A 23,828-nucleotide genomic window follows, 5' to 3' on the forward strand; every position below is an offset into this window, starting at 1 on the left:
TATATTATTCAGGTCAAGCGTGACATTCGCCGCCGTCGCACGTGGGGACAAAAGGGACATTTCTCTGCTTCCACCGCACACTCACACACAAGCTCCCCCTCTTTTTGACTCTCTCTCTCTCTCCGCCGTCGTTCTCCACTAGCGGCGGCGCCCCATATCTTCACACTTCGAAACACACTCTCTCTCTCTCTCTCTCGGAGCTTCACTCGCCGTACCAATGGCGTCCGCGTCGATGTCGTCGGTCTCGCCGTCCCACAGTTCCAGCAACACTTCTCGCCATCCTCAATCACACCTTCTATCTTTGCCTTCCGTGCCTACATGTCTATTGGTTCAACGTGTAACGTGATTCATATATTTTAAATTTGTTCAATATGATCCCTGAAATTTAACCCAATATACATTGTCGTGCATGAACTTTTAAATTGTTCGGCATAGTCTCTTGAGTTTTTTGTACATGTTAAATTTGGTCTCTAGATTATCCAATGTTGTTCATGAACTTAAATTAATGAAATGACAACATTGAATAATATTTGAACATGTATCAAAAGTTCATAGACCACATTAAATAAATTTAAATTTCATGGGCCACATTGAATATTAAGATAAAGTTCAAGGATCACGATGAACAAACTCAAAGTTTAGGAACTCCGTTACATATCAAAGTTCATAGATTCATCCCATACATTTATGCATGTCGTGGTAAGATGAGGCTCTATCAATAAAATATTCAACGAAACAACGTTTGTACATATGCCATTATCGACAAAATTTTCATCTCCTGCGTATTTATTGAACTTACCTAAAAAAATACACGTATCAAATGCATGTCATATTTTAATCGAATAAAAAATTTTCGAGTTTTAACTAATTTCATATTTTTAACGGTTAATTAATGATATGACATAACATATAATTTATATGGAGTACGTGATATCAGATCACTCGACGAAAATATTATGATCTTTTGATTTTTAATTGGATAGTACGAAATAGTAAAATATTCATATTAAACGAGATACCTTTGATAAAATCTTGTAGCATAAATGATCCGATTACAATATGAAAGCATTCTCATCAGTAGAACAATTAATTTAAACTCACAGTATCGTCATTTTTAGATCCTATTATACTGATCATCGAATTTTCTCACGTAATTATTGGAAAAATTACAATAAATACATGAATTTTGCTGTCGAAATTTAAAAGGTCATCCGTATTTAGAAAAGCTAGGAAAAAAATGTGAATTTTGCTGGACATCAGCGGCCGTTGACACTTAAATTTTGGCGATCCACTTAGCTATTTATCACATAAAAAAAATTAGGGGTCAATCGCGGCGCCTAGGAAAAAAATAATTATTAAACTGCATATAAATTTTAGGGGCATTTGTGGTAATAGGCTCATATAGTGCATTTAAATTAGATTGGCGGCGGATAGGCTTGAACGGGTGGTTCGGAACTTAATTAATAAGCTAGACTGAGCCCACGAGATCATTAAACTTTGGCCCAAGCCCATGGCTGAAATCGCTTAATTAAAATGCCGAGTGGTAAAATTGATTTGATTGATTCTTAAACTTGACAGATATCTTTTGTATGGAAATAAATATGGGGAAGAAACTCTAATTGATTCTTATAAATAGAGGGTAGGATGATGCATGTTGAGTATGGATTGATTTTTGACTAGGAAAGAAACATACCATAGCCAAGTTGGTCCAACATCCACTTGGAGATTGAAGAGGGATGAAGCATTGGTGAGTATAGATTGACAATTTGGTAATTTAGTCAAACATTCCCTTGACAACAGACTCGACAGCTGCTCAGACACCACCGTGCCGTAACACGATTCACAAGCACAGGAGAATGTATCCATCTTCTCCACAAAGATATGTGATAAGAGAACCGGCTGATTTCAGGCATATCACCAATCAATAACGAAATGAGGACCTCAAAAGCATTGCCACGGGAGCATTCTGATGCACCAAATGCATACTTCAACTAAATACCGGCACACGAGAATCTGGTATGGCTGTCGCCTTTGTTCAAATAATCTGAAAAATAATGAATTTAATGTAATTCGCCCACAATGAAAATTGGCAACACAGGTCTCAGCATGAACATGCCTTCGATCGAGTGGCAAAATTTCCCTACTCGAAATGGGTATAAAAAAAAAACCATACCAGATTAATCTAGCTAGCAGTAGTTAATAGTTGGAGAAAACCATCGGTTCTAGCCATATCTACAAGGAACTATTTGCTGCTAAAATGCCGATTAAGATTCTAGAATCTCACCGTACTATAATAAAAGGTAAAGAAACGCCGGATTCGCCTAAGATATTATTAAGCTAGTATTTTCCCAAGACAATGATCTTCTTAAGATCAATAAGATTATAGTGTCATATAGATTGAACACAGTTTAATCTCGGTGAAAGTATATATCGAGATTTTAAACTCGACCTCGAGACATATTTATTGAATTTCATAAAAATAATATACGTGTTACATAATTTTTCTTTACAAGTCTTAGGATCCTACAATGCGCAGTTCAATTCCACGAAGTGGATATTCAGACACAGCAAATCACTAAATTAACGGTATTTGCTTTGAGTATATACATCCTACCATAAGACTTTCTAGAAATAGTGCACGGAACATGCACAGCATGTGCACGGTGCATGAGAGTTCCGTGACCAAAGGCCAGGGGATGGCAAAGAGAGATTGAGAAGCATTGAGAAAAATTATAAAACCATTAACCATCTCAATGTACAATCAAAAGCAAGAATGTAATTAATTTATTCTCTATTCAACTTATCTACGCGGTCGTGCATCTATGCAGCTTGTTATCCACTTCTACCCAACTATAAGCTGCTACTTTCTGCACTTTCTTATCCTTCATCATCTTTTGCACATTTAGGGCTTCTTGCCAGTGGCTAGTACCGGAATAAATGTTTGATAGAAGAACATAATACCAAGAACTATCAGGATCTTGCTTTGCCAGCTTCCAAACTATCTGTTTCCATCCATAACTACCCTATCCTTTGTATGTTGGATATGGAAGGACTCAGTCACAGCGCAAATAATTGGCTCCGGACGTAGTGGTCTCGGTATTGGCTCCTTTGCCCTGGATTGGGCTACTGTTGCTGCCTTCAATGGATCTCCGTTAGCCTACCCAGGATTTGCAATTATAAACATAATTGTCGGCCTTTTCAAAAGCAACTTACATCAGGCAAGAAGCAAGACAGTCGCACGTTTGTTGAATTTTGGATGTTTCTACATTCAGATAATAACACACATAATTTTGAATTTTGGTCGTCACGTCACCTCGACAGCTACCACTCCACATTCCGGCGATGTTAATGTTACCGAAAACACACATAAAAAACAAATGCCGTTCTAGCAAATCAAAAACATATATGCACACTAAAGGCAAGGAAATAAAAGATTGACTGTGGCAACCTCAAACTGCAGGAATCACCGGAAAATGGGTTGCGGCTCCGGTAGGTGTTCATCCACAGCCGACAACGTGCTAGAAGGCATGTAGCTGTGGTGGTTGGCGGAGAAGATGGTCGGCCAAGCGAGACGGAGGGGTGGGTGAACCTTCCTAAGAAGGAACAAGAAGAAAACTGAGAGCTGTGTGTCTCCGGCCAAAAAATTCTGATCTTGGAGCCCCTCTTCTCCGAGTGTCCCCTCTAAAATCTCTCTCCCCTCCCCTTCGTTCTGTCTCTCCCTATTTTTGTGACAATCTATGATGTGCCAGAACTTCCCTTTCTTTTTGTCTTTCTTTTCTTTTCTCTTCTTCTTTTTTAAATTTTAATAATATTTTTTAAAAGAAAAGGAAAACATGTTCTACTAAATTTTATTAATGCAAATACATCCAGTGTACACATGCTATGCGATTTAATGAGAATTATTTTTATTTAGGGGTTAAAAATTAATGCGTATACACTTTGAGGAGTCCTTTTAACCATAAATCCTTCTAGAAAAAGTGCACAGGACGTGCACGGTATGTGCACAGCAAGTGCACAATGCATGAGAGTTCCGTGAGCAAAGGCCAGCGGTGATGGCAAAGAGAGATTGAGAAGCATTAAGAAAAATTATAAAACCACTAACCAACTCAATGTACAATCAAAAGCAAGAATGTATGGAGTTCGCTACAAACGGTTGTCCGAGTGTGCGTGGGAGCCCGAACATAGAGGCTCGAGGCATGTGATAGGTTAGGCATGGAAGGGTCTAGGCTTGTTTAATTATTTTATAAATTTACTAATCGCATTATAAACTAGCAATAATTTACTAATCTTAAAACTTGTTACAAAAGTGCAACTGAGTCCTAAAATTTTCACTAAATACAATCAAGTCTAAATCTTGTCAAATTTGTGCAATTAAATCATTCCGTTATCTCTGTCAAATTCGATCAACAATAAATGCTGACATGGCTATTTTATTACTTTCTTAGGATATATGACTTTATTTTTATTAAATATTTTAAGAGAAGCGCTAATGTGGCATCTTTAGTTTTCTCATCTGGATGTTTTTATTTTGGTCTTATATTAATTATGGGAAATTTTTACATTACGAGTACAAAATAAATTTGCTTGACTTGAAAAAAATGAAAAAGAAAGGGAAATAAGGTAGGTTGGTTCTTCGATTAACCTTGGAATCAGCCGGTTCGGTTATAGGCCGATTCTAAAGCGATTTTTATAATGTAGATTCTAAAATTTTTGGTCTAAAATCTACTCATTTGAAAACTAATCACCCTTGACATGTATGCTTACATATATATATATCTATTAAATTTTACATCATCAATACATGCTACACTGATAAATAGGGATTATCCTATACATCATCTCGTATAGTTGGATTTGCTAGACATAACTCCTCGAGCAAGACTTTTTGATCCATTCAATCCAATTACCACGCATTAAACACAATATATTTTCTGATTTTCTTCTAAAAGGATAACACTAGGTACGTAGCATTCGATAATTGACTTCATGATACTTGACTTCGTGAATAACAATGTCAATTATCATAAACCTCTCTAAAAATCCCTTTTACACCCGCTACAGTTTCATTGTTATAGTTTTCGGACCTTATGCTTTATGTGAATTCCAAGTCAATCGCAAGTTTGCTGACCGGCCGTAGAGTTTGACTATTGGTAACACAGTTCGGCAGCCAAAGGCAAAAGCCGGTGATTGATGGTAAAGATGGGAGCAGTGATGGCGGTCGATGGAGGAATTGGGTTTTCAATAATTTTTTTGGTAACCGAGGTGTCAAGTGGGTTCTTGTAGACCGACTATTCTCAAGGAGACTAAAGACAATGAACCCATCCATATTGACCCCACTTAAATCACAAAGTCTTTCAAATTTGGGGAATCGAACGCGGGATCGGTCTGCCTAACCACACAATCTCAAGTACGCTCTAACTAATTGGCTACCCATGGGTGGGTTTTCAATAACTTTATCGTCATAAAAATATAGAATGAAATCTCGATATTAACTATATAGTCTGATAATCCGATTTCATTTTTCGAAATGTTCTATTTCGCGTCCAAACCGATTTCTTACTATTATTTTTCTCCAAACATGCAATTAGTGAGAATTTTTTTTATTGAACTTATATTTTTTTTTAGAAAATTCGATTTTTGTATGGACAATGACACAAACAATCCATGAACTTTGACCCAATATACAATTTAGTCCCTCAATTTTTAATTTATTAAATGTAGTCCATGAACTTTAGCTTAATATTCAATGTGGTCCTTGAATTTTTAATTTGTTCAATATGATCCTTGGACTTTTAGTACATGTTCAATTTACTCTATAAACTATATGAAAATTTACAATATAGTTAATGGAAGGATTACATTGAACATTTTTATAAAGTTTATGGATTATATTGAACATGTACAAAAAATTTAGGGATCACACTGAATAAATTAAAAGTTCAAGGACCACATTGAATATCGGGTTAAAGTTCAGGAACTATATCGAATAAATTAAAAATCTAAGGATCGAATTACACTTTAAGCCAAAATTCAGGGACTGTTTGTGTCATTTTTCCATTTTTGTATTGAACCAAGCGGGACCAAATTCCGCGCCCCGCGCGGGACAGCGCCACCGGATGTTCAGGTTAAATTGCGATACTATCTCGACACCGTCACGTGTGGACCAAATTGACGTATCTCCGCCTCCACACACACACTGCCGTTGTTTTTGACTCTTACCTCTCTCTCCGTCGTCGTCCTCCCCTCGCGGCGGCGCCGCCGCGGCGCTCCATATCTTCACACTTCGAAACTCTCTCTCTCTCTCTCAATCAATCATTCGGAGCTGGCCTCGCCGTCAACAATGTCGCCCGTCTCGATGTCGCTGGCCTCGCCGTCCCGCGGTTCCCGGCGGCTCCTCTCGCGGTCCTCAATCGCGCCTTCTCTCTCCGCCTCCCGCGCCCGCACGTCCGTCGGCGCCGCCTCCCTGAGGCCGCCCGCGTTGCCGAGGATCGTCTGCTGCTCCGGCTCTCTGCCGTCCTCCGCGGCCGCCGCCGCCGCCGCCGTCGCGGTCGCGGTGGCGGCCTCCAAAGGCAGGCCGGAGGGCGAGCGGAGGGAGATCCGGCTCGGTCTGCCGAGCAAAGGGCGCATGGCCGACGACACTCTCGGCCTCCTCGAGGTATACATCGCATTGCGGTTTTGGTTGCCGAGGAATCGGTTCCGAATGCGAAGTTTATAGAGAGTTGAATGCATACAGACGTGCTATACGTAGTGTTATCGGATTTGACTTTGGCGATGAAAAGTGGCTTGAATCTCTGAGATGCCGCTCTAGGAGACTTGTGGTGGTTTGTTTTTTTTTATGTGCGTACTGACCCTCTTCGACTTTTTGTTCCTGAAGGATTGCCAATTGTCAGTCAAGCACGTTAATCCTCGACAGTATGTTGCAGGAATTCCACAGGTATGGAAATTTCATGAAAAATGTGTGCCTCATATTGGTATAGACATGGTGGTAAGACATTTTGAGTTCCTTTATTGTAATTCGCTTGGACCTCAATTTTGATTTTAAGAACTAGTAGAGATAGGTTTAGAGAGAGAGATTTTATAGTCATCATATCTGAAATATGTGGACAGGGAACCAAGGAGTGCTAACCCTTTACAAAATCATTAATGTAAAATAGGGTCTATGTACTAATTAAGATAGAGTGTAATCTTCACAGAGTGCTGATGGTTTGAACCCGAAGGGTAATGCTGAAACCATATCTGCAAAACGCAAGAAGAAGAAATGACCAATTCAAGTCACCCAATTGCTGTGGTTGAAAAGGTCCGTGTCTTAGAGTACTTCTGTTGTGATGAGCTAGACAAGCGCTTCTCTATTCTTAGATAGATTTGCTCTTATTCATATAACATAGAAAACTCTCCATGAAAAAGTAATTAGAGAAACTAAAAAAATCTCCAGGGCACTGTTTATATTTGTTTTACTGTAGACATTTGGTATTTCAGTTGTTAGTTCTATATACTGCAGAATGTTCTTAACTGATTTGGTGGCTAACTTATCTTGCAGCTTGCTAGTTTGCAAGTCTGGTTTCAGCGACCAAAGGACATTGTAAGAAAATTGTTATCTGGAGATCTAGACATTGGAATAGTGGGTTTTGACACAGTTAGTGAATTTGGACAGGTAAATATGCTGTATGTTTTATCATTGGTTGGATTTTTTCCTCATCATTTTTCATTAATGTTTCGTCTGCATTCAAAGATTATACTCTGAAGCTGTGAAAACAATTTATTGCACGGTTTTCCCCTGCTTTGTATGAAGTGGAAGATCAAGAGTGCTTTATCAAACAAAAAGTCGTATTTGCTTTCCCTCTAAAACCAAAATATTGGAATAAGCTTTCATGCTAAAACCAAAAAATTACGAATAATTCGTTTCGATTTGAAATGTTAATGATCACATATTTTTCAAGACTAGGTGTGTTTGGTATCAAACAAAGGTTAAACTTGAAATGCTGAGGGCAGTAGCTATGGCCAAAAAGCTAAGACTGAAGTCACACCAGATGCCCCACTGCAAATTGAAAATGCCGTGTGCTGATTAGACATTGACTACTATGAATAAAGTTGATTGAGGAGTGGCTCTCTGAATAATACAACTTTAAAGAGTCCCTGTGAGCATCTGACAGAAGATCCTAGTTTTCCTGTTGTCTTTAGAAAGTGTAGGCCATCCTTGATACGTGAAAAAGAGATGAGGAGACTTTGTCAAAGTGCAGTTGTAGCCTCAATAGTATGTCATCCTTCCCCAGCTTGTTTATAATCAGAATGTCGTCCTTGAAAGATTAAAGATTGACTTGGCATATAGATCACCTGCAATTGTGCAGATTAGTACTTAGTAGATGATAGGGTAGTACTTCCTATGTGTCAAATATGCAGCGGAGAAGTTGGATCACAGATCTTACCTGAATGGATGACAATATTAGTTGCGGATCACATATTACCTTGCTTGAGTTTGTAGTACTTGTTGAATGAATCTATTTGGGTTGTTTACTCTTTTCCATGTAAACAATTTAGAAAATTGGCTTGGATTAGCAGAAGAGTTTCAGTATGTACCTTTGAAGTCTTTAGATAGTTTAGGTGGTTAGAGTGTTCATATTTTTTGTGTTTGTTTGGACGTGTGGATAGGAAACTATGACTTGAAATCCTAGAATGATGATTTATCGATCACCGTGTGAGGAATGCTGGACAGAGACAAAAACTTCCTGATTGCTTCAACTTCATATATCAGAGCTTTTTCTGAACTTTTTGTAGTGTTTTTGTGTTTTCATCAAGCTTTTCAACTTCATGATATCGTAGAATGTTAATTTCGCAACACTAACTTGACATAGTAGACTGTCCTAAAAGAGCTTATGCTCCTTTTATTCAGGGTAACGAAGATCTTATTATTGTTCACGATGATCTTGATTATGGGGATTGCCGTTTGTCTCTCGCAGTAAGAAAGTTTATGCTCTCAATTTGATATACTGATAGAATTTTTTCCAATTGGTTTAATTGCTATGGAAATTTTTAGTGTTTGATATGTTCTTTTGATCTCCTATTAGATTCCCAAATATGGGATCTTTGAGAAGATCAATTCGGTGAAGGAGCTAGCACAAATGCCCCAATGGACTAAAGAGAAACCGCTCAGAGTTGCTACTGGTTTCTCTTACGTATGTTTTCATTTCAGATCTTAAATGTCCTTGTTTTTTGTGCCATCTGTCCACCTTCAATAGCAAATTTCCTTATGGGTTGCCAGAGCGAGTGCCCTTTAATAACTGCTTAAGTTGAAGTTTCTTCCTTGTGTCTTTATAGCTGGGGCCTAAGTTCATGAAAGAAATTGGACTAAAGCATGTGAGCTTTTCAACTGGTGAAGGAGCATTGGAGGCAGCTCCTGCGGTAAAAATACCAATTTCTTTCACTTATTTGTTATCTTTCTAGCTTACCAACTCATTACCCGTATTGGCAGATGGTTTGTGATTGTCATGATGAATTTTTTCATTGAGCGCATTTTGTCTTTAAACTAACACCGGAGTTTATATGTCTGTGGAAGCTCTCTTAAGAGATTCAAGAGAAGGGGTTTGGGAACCCATATTCTGGTAAAGTTATGTCGTGGGGGGATCAATCTTGTGTGCTCAACTAGAATTTAAAATCTGAAAGTTTAATCCATTTCATTTTCCTGTTCGAAAAAGGTTCAGACCATTTCAATTATTGTTTTGAAAATCAAAAGACGATGAAATGCATTGAGAGTCTTATGGCTCTGGATTCGAGTCCCTTCTCTTTTTCTACGTAGATGGTTAGAAGATCTGTACTGGAAGTGCAGATTGGTGAATACAAATATTTTTGCTCGGTATGGCAGGGTTGTGTTATTCTTTTCATGCTGCTTCAGGGGTCAACTTTTTACCACATCTTTTACATTATTGGCAAATATCTCGATTCCCACTATATTTGTAGGTTGGTCTATGGAGTGCTGCCCTGTATGTCACTCCTAAATGCACCCCATTTTGGAGATAAAAAATGTTGTCTGGGAATCTAGTTACATTGAGAATCTTCATTAACTAAGAAAGGGAGAGAAATATTTCCTATTGAAGAGGAGAAACAAGGAAACGGAGGGAGTGGAAACTACCATCTCTTTCTTGACGGGTAGATGCAGTGAAAGGAAGGACGAACTAGTGTACATCCCACTAATTTTCATATTCTAAATGTTGGTACATTGTGCTTATGGAGACCTTTGCCTATCCACATTATGGGGCAATGCATGTACATTCCCTGTCCCGGAGAATGTATATTTGAGCCTACATCAAGCCACCATAGTTGATGTGATTAATCCATGAATTTCAGGTTTTTGCTCTTTTAAATGATTGAAAATTTTATCCCTTGGAACGAAATAATTCTACGGACATTTGCTTCATCCTTTGTTAAAAAGAATTTGAAATACATTTATGCCCTCAAAGATTAAGCTATTAGGAAAGCAACCTCATGAGCATATCAACTGTAGTTCAATTCATGTATTTGTTTAGAAGCTGCAATTTAGGTGAATAGAAAAATGTGTATGACCGTCATTATATCTTGGTGTGTGGCACACTGATATCTGCAATGGCATCTCCATGAGGGGAGGTCAAGGATTTAATTAAGCTGATGCTAATTGATGGCATTGGCAGTATAGTATTGATGCTGTGTCTGCATGATCTACGATTGACTTCTTTTCTTTTCTTTGGTAATCCAGATGGGGACTGCTGATGTTATTTTGGACCTTGTAAGTAGTGGGACAACATTAAAAGAAAATAACTTAAAAGAAATTGAAGGTGGTACAGTGTTGAAAAGCCAGGTGGGTAACACGTTTGCATTGGCAAGCTCGCCATATGATCGTTTCTTCATTCTGTCTTTTTTAAACTTCTCCTATCCTGGGCCTGAATATCGTTCAGGCTGTTCTTGTGGCAAGTAGGAAGTCACTAGTCCAACGGGAAGGTGTTCTTGACGCAATTCACGAGATTCTTGAAAGATTGGAGGCACATCTTAAGGCAGTTGGCCAATTCACGGTGCGTAGATTATTGTATATATGATGCTGAACTTCCTGTCCAGCATCCAGACATACTTCCCATTAGAGTTTACCTACTATTTAGTTGCACCTGCTGTTGCCATCCCCCTTTCACTCATTACTATGTTGCTGAGCTGCGTAAAAAAGATATATCAGTGTACTCATCAAAAAACAAAATTTAATCGGGGGACTTATGTTAGTGCAAGTTTTGTGTTGAGGCCAATTTAGCAGTGTCAATCGGATATGACATGGTTAGTACTCTGTGGACATAAGCGTACCGTATCTCATTTTCAAGTATGACTTGTTCAACCTTTTCTTATTCAACAACTGAGTAGGGAATTGCTGCGATAAAAATTTGGGGGAAATATTATAGAAAATTCTGTAAGTGCAATACAAAGCCTTTTAGATTATACGCAAGTCAGATACTGCAGATACATACTTTTGATTGACTACTTTATCCAAGTCTCAAAATGAATGCTTTATAATCGGTTTTAACTCTTGTTACAGGTAACAGCGAATATGAGGGGCAGGAGTGCAGAGGAAGTCGCTCAGCGAGTACTTAGTCAACCATCACTCTCTGGTTTGCAGGTAATGCAGTGATCCCTTTTTTCTCATACTCCAAGTGCAGCCCCAGCTCGACGTGAAGTTTAAGCTGTTAGTTATGTCATTCTCACTCTCCAGATTTTCTGATTTTCTGGTACTCATACGCTAACAGGGACCTACCGTAAGTCCAGTCTTTTGCAAACGCAATGGAGAAGTGGTTTCGGACTACTATGCAATAGTCATTTGCATACCTAAAAAGGCGCTCTATAGCTCTGTGCAGCAGTTGAGAGCAGTAAGTCCTATTCTTGGAAACAGCTAATACACAGCTGCTTTATGCAAAGATTTTTTGTTTCCCCCTGGTCACATCCTAATGTGAAGTGAAGATATTTGCAGCTGTTAATTTTCGTTAATTATCGTGCAGATCGGGGGTAGCGGAGTTCTAATATCTCCGTTGACTTACATTTTCGATGAAGAGACTCCCAGATGGCAGCAGCTTCTGTCCAAACTCGGGCTTTAGTTCTCGGTAGCCAGTGCTCAGGTCGACTAGAAGCACCCGAGTTGGAGAACCGGCTTTAGGAGAAGATGGAGGAGGGGGTAGAATTCATCAGGAATGTTGTATCTTGGTTATGTTGGTAGCTTTGCCGTATCTGTTCTTTTAGATTTGCAATTACCTTTCCTCTAGGTATTATTTTTCCTCTTTGTTTGGTTTATAGCGATCGGTTTTAGAATCTAAGGAAGTGTGGGAACATTCTAAAGTTTATTTTGCGACATTATTTGCAAGTGATTATTCGTTGATGACAATTGGCTTCGATGGCGATTCCGCGACGCTCTTTGGAAGATGTACAGGTGCTGCTAATAGCTACACAAGCCGAAACAGAAGTGCATCGTTTAGTAGTATTGGTAGTGCTGCTAATGCCGACACGAGTCGGATTGAGCTTGGCGACTCGGCTGTTACAAGAAGAAAATTTCAAGGATCGAATTGTACAGACGGCAGAAGATAAGCGACCGATGGTGTTGCAAACAAGATGTTTTCACACCCATCAATTTTGCTCGACGACGGCCTTTACTATGGAAACGATGTTCAGAGCACAATTGCAGACCCGCTCGCAACGACATTCCTCGGAAAGATCAACCCTGGCGATGCAACCGACAGTGCCGGCAAGAAGCGTTTACTCGGAAGTACATAACACATGGATTCTTCAATCCTAAAACACCACCACGTTGGGCAGACAAGCCAAATTCTCTCCCGCTTCGCCCTTTGCTCCGGCAAGTCTACCTCGAGTTTCCGACGAGCTGGAACTTGACATGTGACCCTAATGAGCGAAAGCCCGTACTCGGGTATCACGTATATATCTGAGAACTGTAGTGAAGTTAATATATGCTTACCTATTCTCTAACCTTTCCCGTGACCACATGTATTTTTGCTAATCATGCGATTATAGCTGCGATTAGCGGGGTTGTCAAATGTCAATCGCGAACTATATGTGGGACTTCCCCCGTCAGTTTCAACTGGCCCACTGTTCTACAGGAGAAGCCCATGCAGTGCGCATGATGGGCTTTCCCTAGTAGTAATAGGCCGCATGATCCTACTGGATAAAAAATTAACCATTTCTCTCGAAAACTATATTGACTTTGTATTGGGTTTATTTCGCGAAAAATTGAATATTTGAAAAATGATTGCTTGTATTACTTAAAATAATTAATAATGAAAAATTGCTTTCATTATCGACAGTAATTTATGTTTAAACATTTTCATGGATGATGAAAATATTTTTCGTTAGATCATTTTTGTAAGTAATACAAGCAATCACTTTGTGGAAAATATTTTCCAAATTATTCATTTTCCGCCAAACAAACGGAGTTGAGCAAGAACAAATAATTGCATTCGAATTTTGCATTCATTCAAGTTGAAGTGAGATTCGACATGGCCAACGGCACCAACATATCACAACAGACATATCAGCAAAGTGAGCTGGTGTCGTTTTCCACGACGGCGTTGTTTTAAAGTTTTTTTAATCGAGGCCAGTTATGCTTCTACCGGAAAATAGAAAGAAATTCAAGTTGCCTGAAAGTCAAATAAAAAATTAGTATTCTAAAGGGAAAATGACTTGAATGGTTTATAAAGTTTGATTTTAATATGCAATGTTGTTCATTAACTTTTAATTTATTTAATATGGTATTTAAACTTTTAAATATTTTTATATAGTCTTTGGACTATATTTAATAAATTAAAAGTCTATGAATGATATTGCACATTTCACCAAATTTCAAGGATCACATTGCACAAATTAAAAGTTTAAGGACCGCATTATGCAGTGGACCAAACAATTGACAATTTGAGCAACTTCCAATTTGCATGGTAAGATAACTCAATAATGTGTATTTTTGTTGTCGCGAAAATCCATGCATTCTTTTGGGCCATTTAAAGAGACGACATTTTTGTCCGATATAAATTCATGCATTTTTCCTTCAGCCCATTAACGCATGTAGTAGTTTTGCATTAGATAGGCCACCTAGAGGTTTATTTCCTTTGTCCTTAGGGGATCGAGAGATCATGATGTAATTTCCGGGCGTTAAAAAAGAAAAATAATGCAAATTTTTTTTTTTGGCATTTGGCTGCAGTAATAGTCCTAAATCACAATTTTTTTTTTAATGTTTTATGGTTTTTATTTTCCTTTTCTTTCCGTTTTATTTAAATGCCAATGCAAAAACGGTATTAGGCGCGGACGCAGAGCCGCTTTCTCCTCGTTCCTCCGCCGGCTTAAACCCTAGTGCTGCTTGCTGCTAAGCCCCTCCTCCCCTGCTTCCACAGTCGTCGGCGGCGGCGGCGGCGGCGGCGGCGGCGGCGGCAGCGGCGGCGGCAGCCTCTTTGTACCTTCGCCTCTTCCACCCAAAGCTTGCGCCACTTGTCCTCAGGAAGCAGCGATGGGAGCGGTCGGTAAGAAAGACAAGATGAAGAAGGAGGAGGAGGAGAAGGAGGAGAGAGTGGAGGAAGAAGCACCGCGAGCTCGGTCCGTGCCGGAGGTTTTGGACGGCGGAGGCTCTCCCGTTGATTCCGGCTCCGATTACGAGGTTTTTTCCCTTTGGTTTTTTGCTCTTGCGTTCATCCGTCGGTCTTGCCTCTGTCGATTCGCGTGTGTCGAGATTGATGCGTTGGTCCGTCTGTCTGTCGTAGGATTACTCCGACGATGGGGATTCCGAAGATTACGAGCTGTCGGAAGAGGACTTGGAGTCCGGAGAAGAGGGCGCTGCTGGTTCCGGTTCTGATCAGGTATCTGTTGCGTGCTCCTTTGTTCTTGTGCAGCTCCAGTTTGTGCGTGCTTGCTTGCGTACTGGCATGTTATTTCTTCCCAGGGGGGGCTTCATCACGTTCTTCTGGTGTCGTGATTATAGGATGAATCTGAGGATGGAAACTCCGAGGAATTTGAGTTGTTGGAGGAGTCGGAATCCGGAGAAAGTGATTCGCAAGAGCACAAGGTACATGGTAATTGCCTTCTTTGTTTCTTCACTGTAATTTATTCCCTGCTTCTTAGTGAGACGAGCAAACTTATTCGCACATCTAGTATTGGTTCTGAGGCATAGAAGGACTACTAAGACGAAACTCTGAGTCAACTTCACCTTTGAAGCTCGAGTAGAGTTCCATAATAGACGAAACTCTGAGTCAATTGAATGCAATACTAGAGTTATGGTTAGAACTTGTAATGTCATTTCTTGTCCTTTTATTGTGAAACAGAGAAGAAGGTCTTTGTTCTGTCTGTTCTGCTATGATGAACTTGTTCATATTGTAATGCTGTTGCTGGGCATTAATGGCAGGGCTCTGTCAAAACAAGCAATAAAGGCGAATCGAGTAATGATCATGCCCGAATTGATGATAGTGGAAGTGAAATCTCTGAAACAGATCAAAGAGCTGAAGAGAGTGATTCATCTGAAGATGAGGTCTGCTTACTTCTCTAGACAGCTTTGAGCATATTTAGAATTGTACAATGCTCACCTATAATTGATTGGCACTTGCGTAATTTACAGGTTCCTTCACGGAACACGATTGGTGATGTTCCTCTTGAGTGGTATAAGGATGAGGAACATATTGGTTACAATGTAAAGGGGAAAAAGATAAAAAAGAAAGAAAGACAAGATAAATTGGATGCTTTTCTTGCCAGTGCTGATGACTCAAAAAATTGGTGAGTTCAACTTTCCTTTCAATGGTTTCTCTCTATTGAGATCCTCATAGGAAAATAATGAAAGTACCATATGCCTCAAACTTGTGGTCATATTTGTTATTTCTGTCACTTCCGTCAATTCAGCAATTTAACAGAGTATGGAGTCCCTATACACTGATCAAGGAGATGGGGCGTTGTTGTTCTCACTTTGACATTAGTTCTAGTTGACTATTTGTTTTTTGCAACGTCCAGTATTTTGATCCCCTTTCTCATCCCTTTTCTTTTAATGTTTAGTGAGAAAATTTTAAAATTTTCCATTGGTTACTTTGTTTAGTCTTAAATTTTGGAAAAAAGCCAACAGATTAATATTTGTTATCATCAGATGCTTTTGCTTTATAGAGTGCAACTCACATAAGATTGCTTTCCCTGATTGTCTTATTATTTTTGAGGCTTGATTCGTCAGCTTTTCTGCATTGCCAGTTGCCTCTATCCAATCAGTTTAATCTGAGTTGAGAGCTTCCTTAGAATTTATTTAAAGAAAGTTAAAAATGTTTGCTCTTATACGTTACTTTTATAAATTGGTTTTAGATAGAATTTTATGTGTTTTTTATTTGATTTTCTATTCAGGCGCAAGATTAATGATGAGTACAATGATGAGGTAGTGGAGCTGACCAAAGATGAAACAAGACTTATTCGTAGACTGCTCAAAGGAAAAGCACCGCATGCTGGATTTGATCCATATCCGGTTTGTGCCACTTGTCATCACTGTGCTATAAACCTAGTTTTACTTATTGAAGGGGCTTCAATGTGACTTTTTTCTTTCTAAAATGCAGGATTATGTTGACTTTTTCAAATGGGATGATGCAAAACACCCATTATCAAATGCCCCAGAACCAAAGAGACGTTTCATTCCTTCAAAATGGGAGGCCAAAAGGGTCAGTCTTTTCAGCATTTCCCTATTTACATGACATATGGGAAGTAGTCAGTAATCTTTTGATTCTCATTCCTCTACCTTTCTGGCTGAGCTCGTAACAATGATGCAGCTTTTTTACTTTTGGTTTCTTAAATGCATTTAAGATCCTTTACTGGGGTCTTGATTCTGATAGCTTCTATTCTTGTTGCGGTTGGCTTCGAACTATGCTTATCAATTGCTGCTTACTATTCCTAATAGCTGACATCAGTTTCAGATACTCAAGTTTCTATTATCAAATGCACTATTGCTTTCTTTTTTTCTCTTAATATGTTGTTGACTGTTCAATTTAAGTGTCTTTTTTCTATACTGGGGAAGCCACAAATATATACCACCGCGGTGGGAAACTGAAGCACTCAATAACCTGCCTATATTCTTTCTACTTCGCAATTCACCTTATGACCAATGGATACTGAAATATTCATTGCATTTTGCATTGGATTATCATTGTTATCATGTGAACATGGCTCATGTTGGGCACCAAACATATGCAGGTTGCAAAGTATGTTAGGGCTATTCGGGAGGGATTAATTAAGTTAGACAAGCCAAAAGAAGAGCCACGTTTCTATAACCTGTGGGGAGATGATCTCAACTCAAAAGACAAGGCTGGGCATCTAGCCTATATCCCTGCTCCAAAACCCAAATTACCAGGTGATCTGTCTCCCACAGTTCATAAACAGTCAATCCACTATTTTTTATAAGTCCCGATTCATTTTGATGAAGTCAGAAAGATTGAGAAAAAATCAGTCATTCACAAGCACTGATGAAGGATCCCCTTTCTTCTCTCCTCTTTGCCAGGGCATGACGAATCTTATAATCCGTCTTTAGAATATATACCCACACAGGAAGAGATAAATTCCTACCAGCTTATGTATGAGGAAGATCGCCCTAAATTCATTCCTAGAAGGTAAATGCAATGTTTCCCATTTTCTTGGCTGGTCTGCTTTTTGTCATGCTTCTCAATTATTTATTTCTCTTTCTATCTAGGTACACATCTCTCAAAAGTGTGCCGGCTTATGAAAATGCTGTTAATGACTCTTTTGAGCGATGCATGGATCTCTACATGTCATATAGAGCTTGGAAAAAACGTGTAAGTCATTATGACTGGCCTGGATGATATGAGAGGAGACCAATGCTGTCTTTGAGTATGGTTATGTGCTTACTAGCAAGTAGCAACTGCAATTCAAAACTCATCAATGAATTGATTTTTGCAATGTAATGCCTCAGCTTAACATTGACCCCGAGTCGTTGAAGCCCAAATTACCTAGTCGGAAGGATCTTAAGCCTTACCCAGTGACATGTTATCTTGAGTACAGAGGTCATGAGGGTGCTGTTGTGTCGATTTCTACTGAAGCTTCAGGGCAGTGGATTGCTTCAGGTGCGTGTAATCTCATATATTCTTCTTTCTTTGAATTTCATGACTTTTAGACTCATTCTCGTCTTCTATTGTGGCAAGTGAAGGTTCTGCTGATGGAACTGTTCGCATTTGGGAGGTTGAAACTGGCAGATGTCGTGGGGTGTGGACTATAGGTGAACCGGTCCAGTGTGTATCCTGGAATCCATTGTCCGAGCTTCCAATTTTGGCAATTGCTGCGTGAGTTCCAGCAATTTGTTGTTTAATCTCCTATCCTCATCCTGGCTTCACTGTTTATGTTGATATTTGTTTGCCTTGTTTGTCTTTGCAGGGGCCAAGATGTTCTACTTCTTAACACAGGACTGGGTAATGAAGAAGATCAGAAAAATATTCAGGAACTTCTCCAGGTTGAAATATCTGGGACAGCAGGTGACTCTGGTAAGGTTTAGTTACCATGTTTATGCAATTGCGAAGATCAGACAAGCTATGTTGCACCGACACGCGACACGCGACACGACACGACACGACACGCGACACGTCAATTCTCAAAAAATATCATTTTCCGACACGTTAGGACACGTATATTAAATATATATTTTTAATAATTAAATACCATCACAATTATAAAATGACCTACCGCAGCTCTTAATAAGAAAAAAAGACAGCAGTCCACCAAAATTTGTTTTCCCCATCCATCTGAACTCCCTATAAGAAAAAAAAACGCAGCCCACCCATCTGACCTAGCCCACCACTTTTTCCTTTTCCCCCAACCCACCCACACACGCCCCCTTCCCCGACTTCTCCCTTCTTCCCAGTTCCCCAGCCACCACAATTTCTTTCGAAACAGAGAGGTCTACCTGCAACGAGCAGCGAGCGCGAGCGGGAGAGGGAGCGGGAGAGGGAGCGGCGAGCGTGAGCCGCGAGCGCGACCGGCTAGCGGGAGCGGGAGAGGGAGCGGCGAGCGGCGAGCGGCGAGCGGCGCGGAGGACGGGAGTTCGTCGGTCGAACAGAGAAGTAAAGAGGCAATCGTGTTTTAGCCCTAATTTGGTGGTCGACGCCTTTTATTGTTCTCTGTTTTCATTTTTTACAAATTTACTCTTCGGACACGCCGGACTCGCGTGTCGGAGGCGTGTCCGGAGAGTTGACTTCGTGTCGGAAATCCGACACCGTGTTGACCGCGTGTCGGAGGCGTGTCCACGCGTGTCGACGTGTCCAACGCGTGTCGACGTGTCCGACACCGACACGTTGGCCATTTTCACGTGTCGGTGCAACATAGCAGACAAGTTTCCTGACATTTTTGAGTTGGTGAAGATAGAGCTTAGCATGGTTTCACAATTCAATGAGGAGTTCTCATTGGATTGGGATTCTTCTCCTCATTGAGCGAGTAGTTTTATCCCCTTGGTGTCCTATAGTAAATTTCTCTCTTCTTTTCTGAAGAATTAATAGTCTTATTTATTAGGATTTGTGGGAATTCAATAAGTTCCTTTTTCCTATTATAAATAGGTCATTCTGTTTTGTGTTTAGACATTTCCTACTTAGATCATGTTTGTTGTTTAGAGGTTTTCTACCTCAACTTGAAATTGCATTTAACAGTATGTAAATACATGCTCTGATGTGGAGATAGATATTCTACTTAATATAGTTTGAATATTAGCAGTCATTTGCTTTGGAATTGTGTGATGCAATTAATGCTTAATAAACCCCAGTGGTGATCCTTTTGAGATATCATTCATTGTCAGTCTCTTCTGGTTCTCAAACAATTTGGGCTCATTATTTTGGAACTCATCTTCCTACATCAAATTTGTTTAAAGTTTCGTTGGAAGTTGATTTTAACTTTGTTGGATATATGGTTGTGCATAGATGAGCAGCCCTTGGTGAGCTGGCTTCAAGATGATAGGTGCAAGCATGAGGCAATCAGGTTAAGACATTTCAAGGTACCCTTTTAGAACTTTGTCAATTTCTTTTGTGCTCAAGTTGTTATCTCAAGGCCTTTTCACTAAAGCCATGGGTGCTGATTTCTTGTGTTTGTGCAGACCGTGACCTCAGTTGAATGGCATCGCAAAGGAGACTATTTATCCACAGTGACGCCTGCAGATATCCTTGTGGTTTAGTGCTTTATGATGATGTGTCTCTTTGAGGGGTAGTTGAATCCATCGTTTGAAGAGAAGTGAATACTTCCAGCTTTTAGATATATATGTAGCATTAATAGTGCGGCTTACAAGAAAGAACCCAGAACATCAGTTGTTGTAGTAGTAGGTAGACTTTTTTCTAGAAGGTATTGGGGGAAAACGATGGTAGAAACAAAATAGGGCGTTGTTTGCAAGACAAGAATCAATGTCAACCAGAGTATTTGCATCCATGAGTAATTTTGTACAATACTAAAGGTCTAAGGTTTTGAAACAGCTTTGAGTAATCACAGAGATGATAGACTCTTCTTCAAATTCTCTCCTTTTTCTCTCTTTCTGTATCAGTCAATAAATGGTAAGAGGAAATGATGGCCCCCAACTTTTTCTTGTTACAAGAGATCTAATGACACTGCCACACTCACAATCCTTGCTCTATAAGCCTGTGACACAATTGAGACCGTTGTAGACAGACCTGTGTATGTTTAATGTGGTAGTTTGACTTGTCATCTTCTCTTCCTGTTATTTTGGTAGAAGCATCTTTTGGCCATGAGCTTCCGTCTTCTTTTAGTATTGTCCTAGGCGAAAATTATTTGTCAGTTGACTTCCCAAACAACATAAGTAAGAACTTTTATTTGCTTCTTTGCATTTTCTGGTTCGAGATCACTATAATTTGTGGAGTGTTACTTTTTTAATTTGCAGTAGGTTTGGTCACTTTTTCTAAGTAGTTTCCTTTAACTTTCCTCACGTGAATCAAGAGCAATCTTAATACACCAGTTGTCAAAGAAGATTACTCAGAAGATCCCATTCAAGTTGCACGGTCTTCCAGTTTCATCAGTTTTTCATCCTTCTCGATCCATCTTCTTTGTTTCAACTAAGAAGAATGTTCGCGTGTATGACCTCTTGAAGCAGAAACTCATTAAAAAGCTTGAGACTGGACTTCGTGAAGTTTCCTCAATTGCAATTCATCCTCAAGGTATGTTTGAAAATCTGATGTTAGTGTTCTCTTCCTTGTTGATTTCTAGATCCCCGTAATTCTTAGTTGTCTTCCCTTGCAGGGGATAATTTAATTGTTGGAAGCAGAGAGGGAAAACTCTGTTGGTTTGATATGGACCTTTCGTCTCAACCTTACAAAACACTCCAGTAAGTTTGCTATTATTTTTGTGACAATTTAAAAGTTGTGAGAATTGGATGAATTTTCGTTATGGGGAAGTGTAGCTGATCAAACTGAGTTGGTTGTTTGTAGTTACACGATTGCCTTTTCTGGGTAGAAAATTTAATGTTTGCATGTATATATAGTCTGGTAGATTTCAGCTTGTTACTTGATTGTTCTGATGTTTGTTCTGATTGTCAGGTGTCATTCGAAGGACATTACAAATGTGGCCTTCCATCGCTCATACCCCCTTTTTGCATCTTGTTCTGATGATTGCACAGCCTATGTGTTCCATGGCATGGTTTATTCAGATTTCAACCAGAACCCTCTCATTGTTCCCTTGGAAATTCTCCGAGGGCATGTAAGCTCAAATGGAAGAGGTGAGTGTTTGTACTCTTTTCTATGCAGAAAATTATTGACACTGAGGAGGAATACCTATCCCTAGCTTCATGAAGTTTTTCTTTAGGGGGTTTTTGTTGGGGGGGGGCGGGGTAAGTGTTAGGAAGGATATCATGTCAAGGATGAGTGAGTTTTTATAAAATAGCTTGGGGACACTAAAAGGTCCACAATTTTGCTGATGTCACTCGGCTTAGGGTAATGCAAGAGCTTCTTCCTTTGTTGACAAAGTCTTAAAGCAGCTCTGGCCATAAGATTTTCTAGACGTCACCATTCATTTATTCTGTTGTCGACAAAATCATCATTAAGGTGAGGCTAGAGCCTGGGGCTACGTGAAACCTATGCAGTCTCTCTGTCCAAGATACTTGGCAGCAGATCAAAGTTTGGATAAACGTGGACGGTGCATCAGGAAGCAGATTAAAAGAGCACTGACCTTTTTTTATTAGTGATTTAATTAAGTTGTTCTGATATTTGTGTCTGAGATTCTTGCGTAAACCTTATAATGGGGGAGAAAACGTATGTTTGGAACCCATTTTGTAACATATGAAAATCGCATCCTGCCTCAGGGCCATATTCCTATCTTATAACCAAGTGGTTTGAAACATTTATGCTGGGACAGGTCCCCTCTACTCTTAACACTGTCGTTGTCTGCACATCTAATTACAAGCTAACTAGCTTTGCCATGCAGATAAGAAACTGACCTCTGGGTATATTGTTACTTATTTATTATTCTTCTAATCGGCAGGGGTGATGGATTGCAAATTCCATCCACGGCAACCTTGGTTGTTCACATCTGGTGCTGATTCGGTGGTTCGACTTTACTGTCACTAAAAGATGACTCTTGAGAAACGATCCTTTGATTTCTGCATACTTGAACGCGACGATTAAACGGAGCTGTGCTCTAGAAGGATGATGCTGAGTCATGCTGCATGGCGATATAAATTGAAACCAAAATGGAGATGCAAAGGCCGTCCAGCAGCCTTTTCTTATAAGCTCTTGATTAATTTTGTTATTCTGCATACGCTAGATAGGTTCTGAGCATTAATCTGGTAAAGAATCATAAGAGTTATCGGTTAGATAAATTTTCCCCTCAATTTTGCCTTGTATGTGGTTAATTGAATGTATTCCGTAAAACTCGCAATTGTTTTGTTTATGTATTTTGAAGGAAAGTTAGAGAATGCTTTTGCTGACATCTTGGGAGTTAAGTTTTCTCCATACATATATGATGAATGCATTTGTTGATGCGGATTTCACGGCGCAGAAAGATAAGAACGGATGGTAGACACTTATGATTGATGTAGTTGCCATCAAATCGTTTTAGAGGCAATTACCACTCTTATGAAAATTGACATGTTTGGAGTTGAAAACTTTAGGATGTGATCAGAGATCATCATCAGTCTTGTTTTTATTTGTCTTCCTTAAGGCCACATGAAACAATTTTTATCGAGACCCCATTGGCTTGGAATAGCTGCGGTTGGCAATTTGGTGCGCTAATCAGTCGATCGTGCTTGTAATTAGGCGAGGAGCAACATGGTAGAGTATTAGAGATTTGGATTAATATGGGTCGCAAATGGCTGACTTGAGTGACTTAGTCCGGTGTACGTGCGAGTGCGAGTTGGCATAAGTCGAGCTGGGCTCAGGTCGACACACAAAACCTGCTTCTCCTCCCAAAAATCAGAAAGCAAATTCGACACAGGATTTTGAATTATAGAATGTTGGGTAGCAATTAGTTTCCCACGAAACCGGCTCTATTACCAAATTAATGTGGCTGTCAAAATGAGTAGTAGAATCATTTCTTAACTCATATATAATCGACTGAGTTGTTATATGGGTTAGTTATATTCAATAAATGGATTTAGGATGATAAAGCCCAACATAATATGAGTATTAAATGGTTTACAACTAATTTGAACTTAACTTACTTTTACGATTCTCTCTTCATTCTCTCTCGCCCTCACTCGATTTCGTACTCGCTCACTCTACACTCTTGCATTAGTTTGGGTATGAGTTTTATTAATTGGGTTAAATATGAAAATGTTCTGACAATATGGATCGGGTCGGGTCGAATATGGATCACTAAATTTGCATTTCATGAAA

The 23,828-nt window shown here is 39.5% G+C and overlaps 2 protein-coding genes across 3 annotated transcripts; both read left to right on the forward strand.

The window, feature by feature from the left end:
* The first annotated feature begins 6,199 nt into the window (after positions 1 to 6,199).
* LOC115687982 (ATP phosphoribosyltransferase 2, chloroplastic-like) lies at positions 6,200 to 12,379 on the forward strand. The gene is made up of 11 exons (XM_030613704.2): positions 6,200 to 6,655; positions 6,875 to 6,934; positions 7,538 to 7,651; positions 8,888 to 8,953; positions 9,063 to 9,170; positions 9,313 to 9,396; positions 10,724 to 10,825; positions 10,923 to 11,036; positions 11,543 to 11,623; positions 11,751 to 11,870; positions 12,000 to 12,379. The coding sequence occupies exons 1-11, from the start codon at positions 6,341 to 6,343 to the stop codon at positions 12,093 to 12,095; spliced, it is 1,260 nt and encodes a 419-aa protein (XP_030469564.2). The 5' UTR covers positions 6,200 to 6,340; the 3' UTR covers positions 12,096 to 12,379.
* Positions 12,380 to 14,358: 1,979 nt separating this feature from the next.
* Positions 14,359 to 22,921, forward strand: LOC130139751 (ribosome biogenesis protein BOP1 homolog). 2 transcript variants are annotated; one of them, XM_056317390.1, is made up of 19 exons: positions 14,359 to 14,650; positions 14,754 to 14,849; positions 14,972 to 15,055; positions 15,392 to 15,514; positions 15,602 to 15,756; positions 16,363 to 16,480; positions 16,569 to 16,670; positions 17,200 to 17,356; positions 17,504 to 17,612; positions 17,693 to 17,795; positions 17,933 to 18,083; positions 18,167 to 18,299; positions 18,391 to 18,497; positions 19,920 to 19,993; positions 20,093 to 20,153; positions 20,931 to 21,158; positions 21,241 to 21,325; positions 21,537 to 21,715; positions 22,477 to 22,921. In XM_056317390.1, exons 1-19 carry the CDS (start codon positions 14,504 to 14,506, stop codon positions 22,560 to 22,562), a joined length of 2,298 nt encoding a protein of 765 aa, XP_056173365.1. In that variant the 5' UTR covers positions 14,359 to 14,503; the 3' UTR covers positions 22,563 to 22,921. The 2 variants fall into 2 exon arrangements, with proteins under 2 accessions (XP_056173365.1, XP_056173366.1); XM_056317391.1 differs by having other exon boundaries at positions 14,506 to 14,650; positions 14,972 to 15,062.
* Positions 22,922 to 23,828: the final 907 nt, after the last annotated feature.

Source organism: Syzygium oleosum, unplaced genomic scaffold, assembly GCF_021117445.2.
Source record: "Syzygium oleosum isolate NSW1041296 unplaced genomic scaffold, Sole_v2.1 Sole_v2.13, whole genome shotgun sequence".
Taxonomy (NCBI): domain Eukaryota; kingdom Viridiplantae; phylum Streptophyta; class Magnoliopsida; order Myrtales; family Myrtaceae; genus Syzygium; species Syzygium oleosum.